The sequence below is a fragment of the Orycteropus afer genome, unplaced genomic scaffold (genome assembly GCF_000298275.1).
Source record: "Orycteropus afer afer isolate SDZICR_OR568_19922 unplaced genomic scaffold, OryAfe1.0 scaffold00042, whole genome shotgun sequence".
Lineage (NCBI taxonomy): Eukaryota > Metazoa > Chordata > Mammalia > Tubulidentata > Orycteropodidae > Orycteropus > Orycteropus afer.
In genome coordinates this window covers 12,892,410-12,901,906 of record NW_006921629.1, presented here as the reverse complement: position 1 = coordinate 12,901,906, position 9,497 = coordinate 12,892,410, and the positions used below count along the sequence as shown (strand labels likewise).

Here is a 9,497-nt window from a genome sequence, read left to right as displayed (position 1 = left end):
GAGAGTAGAATAGTAATTTTCCTGCTAGATGAATTGACCAAAGAAACATAAGATAAAATAGGGCAAAAACCTCATAGTATCTGGGGAGGAAAGAATAAGAGAAAAGAAGTAGAGTAGGAGAATAATGAAGAAAAAAATGGGAAAAATGCAAAAAGAAAAACAAGGAAGGGGTTGAACCACAAGAAAGAAAAAAATGGGAACCAGGAAAAGAGAAGAGAGAAAAAGCCAAAAACTAGAACCTGGGAAGGGAAGAAGAAATAATAATAATAAAGGATGAGGGGAAAAAAAAAGTAATTTTAAAACAGACAAAAATAAACTTAAAAAAGGAAAACAATTCTGGGTGAGGCAGGGCACCCAGGCTCTACTGGAGCACACGGACTGGGGTGGAATTCCTGCTGGCCCAGGAGGTGGGTGGAAGTGAGGGATGACTGTACCTCCATTCATCAAGAGGGTGTAGGGTATAAGAGTAACAAGGGGAATATCGCACCTCTCCAGTCCTCAGTGTCCGGTATGTCCTTGTGGTCCCTGGCAAGTGGAGCCTATTCTTAGGTCCCTGGAATCTGAGAGAATGCTGTCATATTAAATATGCAAAATGGTCGAACTCCTTGTAAACATTCAAAATGGCTGTGCCCTCTGGACAGCCAAAAGTTCACAGCAGCCTATCTCCCTCTTCACTGCTTCCCCTTTTTGTTCACCAGCCACCAGTGCAGTCCTCTGTGCAGCCTCTGGCTAGCAGGGCCGATTTTTAGGTTAATTCTTAGGTCCTGACACCACCTGGCAATATCCATGCTGTCTGTGCCGTCAGGATCACTGACAGACTCCAGCTCGTATGTCTCCTTTTTTGGTGTTTTCATGCAGGGTCTTCTACTAGTTGGAGTTTAGTCCACTTCTGTATCCTTCCTTTCAGGGCTTCAGGATTGTCTTCTGTATCTGTGTTAATTGGTTCCTCTTTTCTTTGTTGAAGTGGGTCTGTGTAGTTTGTCTGTCTATTCCGCTGTTTTCAAGTTGCTTTATTTCACATCCTTATTTTTAGTTTTCAGAGAACTTTCTAGGAGAGAATGCTGCCAGAACAATGCTGGTGTCTAGCATAGTAGCAGATCTCTTTGATGAGAAGTCTTTTTTTTCCTTTCTGAATTTATTTTGTTGTTGCTGTTGAGAGTATATACAGCAAAACATACACTTACCTGACAGTTTCGACATAACAGTTTAGTGACATTGATTACCTTCAAATTGTGCAACCATTCTTATCCTCCTTTTCTGAGTTCATCTTTCCTCAGTAACATAAACTCACTGCCCCTCAAAGTTCCTATCTAACCTTTTGAGTCTGTCTTTTAAAGAAGAAGATTGCAGATTCTACCGTGTCTTGACTACAGCCTGGGTGAGCAGAGAGCCGCCCTGGGAAGGAGGCTCTTTTCAGGCCTCTCCTTAACATCTGCCCCAGGAGAAGAGGACTGGCAGTTACTTGCTTTGTAATAGCTTGTCCATACCCTATGTGGAAACCACCTTGTGAAACTCGGTAACTACTCGCCCTGACCAGATTCTTTCCAACAGATCAATCATGATTTTTTGTAAGCAAATATGTATCAAAGTATAATTTATTACCAGTGAATGTTGGCTGTATTATATGGGTATCCTAAATTATTTTCTCCAAAGTGTATGAGATTGTTGCATGGACCTTGCCCGACAGTTGAAATTGATTAACTATGCCTTTTTGTTTTTTTTTCCCAAAGGAACTCCATGAGGGCAGATAGTATATCCACAAGCAACATAAAAAACAGAATTGGTAACAAATTACCATCTGAGAAATTTGCAGATGTGCGACATCTGTTAGATGAAAAACGTCAACACACACGTCCAAGGCCACCGGTCAGCAATACAAAGTCAGGTAATTACTCTTTGCTTGTGGTTCTGGGCTTCTTAGTATCAGAAAGCAGATTAGGGCTGGAAATAGATTCCTGGGTAGAAAGTTGACATTTTTGTGGACTGATTTAGTTGTTCTTGTTCATCACTTCTAAATTTTATGCTAATAAGCATTAGAATTTCAGAACATGAAAAATAAAAGACTTGCAATATTAGCTTTTAACCCCAAGGAACAATTTTATTTTGTATGCTGTTGGCATGCTTTATTCCCAAGAACAAAAGAAATTAAGTTGAGTTCATGTGTGAGTGGTTAAAAGTTTGAACTAAATAGAATTAGTTTTTGTGTGTAAACACTCATACAGTATGTATTTGGCCATGCATCAGGCCCTGGGCAAAGTGCTGGGAGTGTTAGAAGTCTTTAGGGGGAGATGTAGAGCCATCATAGAACTCACATGGAGAAACATGAGTGCACATATTCAGATAATTCCACCCCAGAAGCAGAATGAAATAAGTACTCTAGTAGATTTGTAAGCAGTGGGCTGGGGGAGCCAAGAGGGGAGATGGACCAATAGGTAGATTATGGAAGACTTCTTAGAGAAAGTGGCTTTAGAACTAGACCTTGGAGAGAGGAGGGAATAGGATCTCATTTGGTAAACCTATGTTTTTGAAGTGAGAAGTAATCTGACCTTTTATCTATTTTAGAAAGATAACTTGGAGGTGGGATAGGGTGGAGTGGAAAATAGTTAATGAGGGGCTGACCTAGATCAAGAGTGGTGGTAACAGAATGGATGGAAACATGACACTTTACAAAGGAAGGCTCAGTTAATACTAGAAAGTGATAAGGGAAGGAGAATCAGAAGCCAAAGGGCTCAGGCTTGGCTAACTGGAAAGACGCATTGTTGCTCTCTGAGAGATGAGTGAATGACAGCACAGTGTTGTGCTAATAAATGTGTTTTTGTTATTGCTCTTGTGTTTTGGAACTCAAAACGACAGGCAGATTTCTGGTAGGGATTAGAGGAGAACATAATTGGTTTGGGACATCTTACCTTGTTCCTTTGTTTTTTGCTCGTCTTACTGCATTTACTGGTTAACTATGTAGTAAGTTTATTGAAAACTTTTATGTTCAAAGATTGTAGCTTCTGTCTTTAGAGTGCACGTAATATTATTTGTTAGCTGAAATTTTTGTAAATTATTTGGTCTCCTTGGTTCTACTTAAAAAAAAATCTGCCTCAGAAATTCCTTTCTGGACCAATTGGCTGAGGTTTTTTTTCCTCTGACAGCCCCCTTACATAAGAATTTTCCTGGGGGAATCCAGGAAGATTGTGATTTTGAAGAGAGAAAGGCTTTTAGAAACCTGTTTGGGGCCCTGTGTCCTCACTCAGGCAGATTCATACCATGCCCTTTAGAATCATGCATGCTTTGTTACAGGTGTACTTTTTCTCTCTCCCCCCTGCCCCCATCCCCTTCCAGATATACGCCAGCGGTTAGGAAAAAGACCGTATTCTCCAGAAAAGGCTTTGAGTAGTAACCCAGTCCTGCGGAGAGAGCCTTTTTCTGATGTACATAGTAGGTTAGGTGTTCCCAGACAAGATGTTAAAGGCCTCTACTCTGATACCCGGGAGAAGAAATCAGGTTGGTAACACTTTTTTTCTTTTCCATTATAATTATTGTCATAATAGCTAATGGTAACAGTATGGACAGTGTAGAAATTAGGGGAAAACGTACCTCTGGTTCTTTCTGTTTAGTACATGTTTTTCGATTTCATGTTTGTTATCTAGTCTTTGTCCATACACATATCCTGCTTTTCTCATATAGCCAAAAACCAAACCCATTGCCATTGGGTCGATTCTGATGTCCCTGTGGGTCAGAGTAGAACTGGCCCATAGGATTTGCTTTATGGAAGCAGACTGCTTCATCTAACCCCCATGGAGCAGCTTGTTGTTGTTGTTGTTATGTGCCGTCTAGTCAAACCCGACTCATAGCGACCCCTCCTTGGGTTTCCAAGGCAGTATCACTACGGAAGTAGGATTGCCCAACCTTCCTTCCGAGGAGTGGCTGGTGGGTTTGAACCGCCAGCCGTCTGGTTAGCAGGCAAGTGTCTTAGCCACTATGCTACCAGAGCTCCCATGGAGCAGCTAGTAGGTTTGAATCACCATTAGCAACCACATGTTTTAATCACTGTACCACCAGAGCTCCTTATTATAATTGTTTTCCTATATTGTTATATTCTGCATAAATAAAACTTTAATTATCTTACAATTCTAAACACTTATTTCCCTGTTATTCCCCAAAAAACCCCAAGCTCACTGCCATTGAGTTGGATCCGACTCATAGTGACCCCTCCTTGGGTTTCCGAGGCAGTATCACCACAGAAGTAGATTGCCCCATCTTCCTTCCAAGGAGTGGCTGGTGGGTTTGAACTGCCATCCTTCTGTCAAATGCCTGAGGCACTATGCCACCAGAGCTCCTTTCCCTATTATTAGATATTAATAAAAATATTTTTATAATTACTGGAGAGTGGGTAAAATCTCTGGAAGGCTATAGTGTAGCAGGCCCATTGATTTGTAGACTTTCGAGCTGGAAAGGATCTGGGAACAGCCCATTCCTAGCAGGCTGAAGCGCCACACAAGGGTGGTGAGTCTCACCAGGGAGGAGCGTAGGTAGCACAAAACAGCCTCCTGGGGGAGTATATGTCCCCTAACTCTGAGGATCACTACTGGGTGCAGACCCCTCAGTTTACAGGCAGGGAGGGGACTGCAGCCAGGGACATGAGATTACGTCAAAAGCTGTGCAATGGGTGGAAGTGCCCCCAGCCTCCAGTGTTTCCTGCATCGCAGGTGTTGGTAGCACCCTGCTTCCCCAGCACTACCACTTCTCAGCATTGACTGCCAGGAGTGAAATGCCTTCTCACCCAAACAGGGAGTTTATGGACTCGCTTAGGATCCACACCCAAGACCAAAGACAAGAATATGAAGAAAGTGGAGCACAGGACGCCCGGCACTGAGGAAGACGACTCCGAGCTGCAGAGGGCGTGGGGGGCTCTGATTAAGGAGAAAGAACAGTCTCGCCAAAAGAAGAGCCGGTTAGATAACTTACCATCTCTCCAGATTGAAGTTAGTCGGGAAAGCAGCTCTGGTTCAGAGGCAGAATCCTGATGCCCTTGTGCCCAAAGGCAGCTGCCCTAAAGCCTGACATTCTTGCACAGGGTCGGGCGCACAGTAGGAACCTCCCCTGCAGGAGTTGGTGCCCCTCCTACTTGTACTCATACAGTCACCCTTAGTTCTTGCTGTTTGAGCAAGACATCTTAAGAATGTGATGTGTTTTGAAGGGCATCTATCTTATCTATCTTTTGCTGCAGAGTAATAGTTCTGGGCCCTCAATTCTTTTCCCACATCCCACAAGCTTTACCCTTTGAGAAAAAGGCAGCCCTCCAGGTTTTGTAGATGTTTTTCTTAATATTTTTAACATTGTGCTTTTAAAAAAAATGTTTTACACAGTTCATCCAAAGAGCAGAGAACTGAACTTCTCACTATTGCCTTGGCCCTGACAGCTGTTACCAGCACCCTTTTCCCAAGAAAAGTCAATTCCCAGGTGCTTATTGGACAGCCTTCGAGGGGGACGATGAGGGAAGCTGCCAGCTCACCCTTCCAGGACCCTAGTGTGGGGGCCGAATCCCATGGACCTGACCTCAGAGGTGCACCAGTGCCGCCCAGGTAGATAAGAGACACAGCATTGATCGTGCTTCCGTTCAGCCCTCGGGGATTTCTGTTAGGGGCCTCTTACTACCCATCTGCTTGAAGTGAAGATCAAGTTCAGTGCTGTGGGGTTTTTAGGAACAAAAAACTGTGACTTCTGGATTTGGGGTTGATTTTTGTGCTAGGGGTGGGGTCATGGGCTAATGTTGAACAATTTTTAAGTCTGTATTATGTTTAAAAATATTAATGATTTAAAAGTTTAAATTTTTATATGTGAAAATTCTTCCTGTTGGCTACAGGGGAAACTCAAGTGGTGTCTTCTTATGTGCTGTTAAATATATATTATATACTTTGGAAGAAGGCAAAAGGAGGAGTCTCATTATTTTTTGAATGATCCTAATTGTATAGTGTGTTTATTGTACATAGTGTTGAACTTGTTTTTCCACCATTGTAGGAAACAAAATCCATCCATCTGAGGTGGGGTCATGTTGTTTATTATCACTTTAGAAGTGATAATTGATATTTATTTTTTCTGCCTTCAAATTCTGGCACTTGGAAGATTTCTTCATAAGTGACAAACAGTAGTTACAGAAATCTTAGTTCATTTATTGCTGAATTCCTTTCAGGTTGTTTTACCATGAAAAGGCAGTAGATTAGTTTACCTTCCTGACTGTTCTTCGTTTTGAAGTGTTTAACATTTGTATTCCTCTACAGGCTTAAAAATAAAAATAGTGTTTCACTTCGGGTCACTAGAAGTTGGGAGTTAGATATAATGAGCCTCTGCCCCCTTTGTAACGTCACAGGTCGTCACCTGCCTGGGGTGTTGAAGCAACTGATGTAACCCTGGGTTCTAGAGTCTTCACTTGTGGCTAAGCTGAAGGTCACATTGACAGTTGGTTACACTGTGGTACGATTGAATGCAAACTGCTGTTGTTAATAAAGGGCTGTGAGACTTGAGAGCTGCAACAAAAATTGTACTGTACCATGCTTTGTTGGTTAACATGCCTTTTTTTTTCCCCCTTTAAAAAGATAAGATATACCGTGATAGGTGCTATCTTCCTAATAGGATTCTAGGACAGAGGTGGTTCTGGCTTCCCTGCCAGTCACCGACTAAGGTTTCTGAGGTTTCTTAGCTCTTCTTGCTTTGTGAAGCATACAGTTGAGAGACAGCTTCTTGAGAAGTTAGGGTTTTGGCAGTTAGTACAGTGAGAGTGCAGAGGTCTGAAAGAGACCTGGAGACCAACCCCTGACTCTGACCCCTTAGCCTAGACCTCGGTTTCCCCATCTATCAAATGAATGGGCTGATACCCAGGGCTTGTGGCTCTGCTGGCGCATCTCATTAGTGTTTTATTCTACCCAAAGCGGTGGCTGCAGTAGCTGGTGAGCACTGGTTTCTGTTGCAGCTTGGGGAGGAGGGAAAGAGATAATCGAGGGAGTGCATGAAGTTGTGGACATGGCCTTGCTCCGTTCCATTACGGTCTCTGTGTTTCCTAATGGGGCAAAATGTCTTTGTGGTCAAGGCCCCCACCAGACAGTCTCTGAAGCATTTAGAAAATGTCCCTTCTTAGATGTTTGTGTTTGTTTCCCAGTCATGACCCTTTCCCACCAATAGCCCAGGCCCATTAGTTCCATTGCCTTTCAGTCCTTACCAGTCTGGTGGAGGTCAGGGAAGACTTGCTGGCAGAGGGATGGTGTGCAGTCAGAACTGAGTGCTTCATCGGTCCGAGGAAATTACCGACGTCAGCACCCTTGTATCTCCACACAAACACAGAGAAAATCCAGGAGATTCTCTCTCAGGATTTTAAGTGTATTTCTCAAAGTTTTTGATCTTATTATTAGCCCCTCCTGCTCCAGCCAATGCTCAGGCACTCGGCCCTTGCAGCATCTTGAACATGTCCTGCATCCCTAAGCAGTGAGGAGTGAGGGTGGACATTATAATAACAGCTCAATGGGCTGCTTGTATCTTGGGTGCACCCCATGCACATGGGCAGTGGGTTATGTACTTCTGTGTTCCTCTTAGTCTTTATATGTGGAAAACTTTAAATAAATTTTTGTACCTCATAATAACTGCAGATCCCTCATTCCTATTTCTCCCTGCCCCTCTGGGAGAGATACTGGGTACTCAGAAGCACTTGTGGAGACCACCACAAGATGTAAACTCTCCTCTCCTAGCCCCTCTCACCATACACTCCCCCTAGTTCAACCTCTGTCTTCTCCAGCTCTGTTCCTTTAGCATCCTTTTCACTGGTCTCTCTGCCCATCTTTCCCTCTCTACTCCGTTCTGCACACTGCAGCCAAGATGAACTTTTTTTTTTTTTTTTTAATCTAAATAACTTTATTCAGATGTGATTCTCATACCATACAGTTCCCTTATTTAAAGTTTGCAGTTTGGTAGCTTTTAGTATATTCACAGGGTTGTGGAACCATCAGTCAACATTTTCATCATTCCGGAAAGAAACCCCTACTACTCAGCCATTGTCCTCCCATCTCCCCAGTCCTGAGCAATCACCAATCTTTCTGTCTATGTTGATTTGCCTGGACATTTTGTATAAATGGACTCATGCAAACTGTGGCCTTTTGTGTCTGCCTTATTTCGGTTAGCAGAATGTTTTCAAAGTTCATCTGTGTTACAGCATGTTTTCAGGACTTCATTCCTTTTTACGTCTAAATGATACTCTTGTTTGGGTACACTACATTTTGTTTTTCTAGTTATCAGTTGATGGACAATTGGGTTGTAACTCATTTTTAGCTGTTATGTATATAATGTTGCTATGAACAATCATGTACAGACTGATGTTTTCATTCCTCTTTGGAGTGTAACTCATTGTGGAATTGCTGGGTCATATGTTAACTCTATGATTAAACTTTTGAGGATCTGCTAGACTGTTTTCCAAAGTGGCTGCACCATTTTGCAGTGTATGAGGATTCCAGTTTCTCCACATCCTTGCCAATACTTGTTGTTATCTGTCTTTTTCATCATAGATGTCCTAGTGCAGGTGAGGTGGTATTTCATGGTTTTGATTTGCATTTTGCTGATGGTGGTGTATTGCCTAAGATACTTGACTGTGGTTCAAACCCACCAGCCTCTCTGCAGAAGGAAGATGGGGCAATCTATTTCCGTAAAGCTGTACCGCTTGGAAACCCCAGTGGTGGTGACTATGAGTCGGGATGTACTCGATGGCAGTGAATTTAGATTTTTGGTTTAATGATGTTGAGTATCGTTTCATATGCTTCAAAATGAGCTTTCTTAAGTGGAAATCTAATCTGTTATTCCTGCGCTTAAAACCCTTCTGAAGCATCCCTGTTGCCCTTTGGATACATTCCAGACTCCTTTGGTAGCTCACAAAGCTGGCCAGGATCTAGCTTCTGGTATTATTTCTGGCCTGTTTCTCCCCAGTCCTCCCTGCCCTCTGCTCACTAGTTCCTGGGTGTATCTTGATCTCACCAGCCTTCCAGACTCTGTGCAGTGCTGCTGCTTCTCCCCCAGGTGATACACACCCCACTCTGCTCTCCACCCCATCTCAGGCTTGCCTCCTTCTCTTCCTCTTGACTTCAAGGTCTTCAGGACCTGTCCAGGAAGCAGTCCTCAACTTTCAGAGCCAACTCATGGTCCCCTGCTGTATGTCCCTAGGTACTGCTACCAAGGTAGTCTCAGTTCACTCCATGCTTAGGTTCTGAGGTCAGCGCCTAAGGTAAAAATTGGATGTAATCAAAATTCATCTTAGCAGTCCTGAGAATGGTGCCATGTTGAAGACCACATCTCAAGGCCCAGTGGGAACAGATCACTGTTCCTGGGGATGAGCACCAGGAGTAGTAGTTGGCCTGCCACAGGGCCATACTGTGGAAAGACAAAACACTTACCATGTTAGCATTAGAATCAAGCAAGGACCTCCCTTTTTAAGAGGTTCATGAGAAGTGAGGCCACCGGAGCAGCAGAGGCAC

At 43.3% G+C, this 9,497-nt stretch overlaps 1 protein-coding gene across 1 annotated transcript in view; it reads left to right on the top strand.

Moving 5' to 3' along the window:
* The window catches only part of NCBP3 (nuclear cap binding subunit 3), a 33,884-nt gene extending 28,365 nt beyond the window's left edge, over positions 1–5,519 (top strand). The window contains exons 11-14 of the mRNA XM_007937484.2: positions 1,731–1,885; positions 3,331–3,492; positions 4,780–4,942; positions 5,411–5,519. Of these exons, the coding sequence (XP_007935675.2) occupies positions 1,731–1,885; positions 3,331–3,492; positions 4,780–4,942; positions 5,411–5,519 (589 nt within the window). The remainder of the gene's footprint in view (positions 1–1,730; positions 1,886–3,330; positions 3,493–4,779; positions 4,943–5,410) is intronic.
* Positions 5,520–9,497: the final 3,978 nt, after the last annotated feature.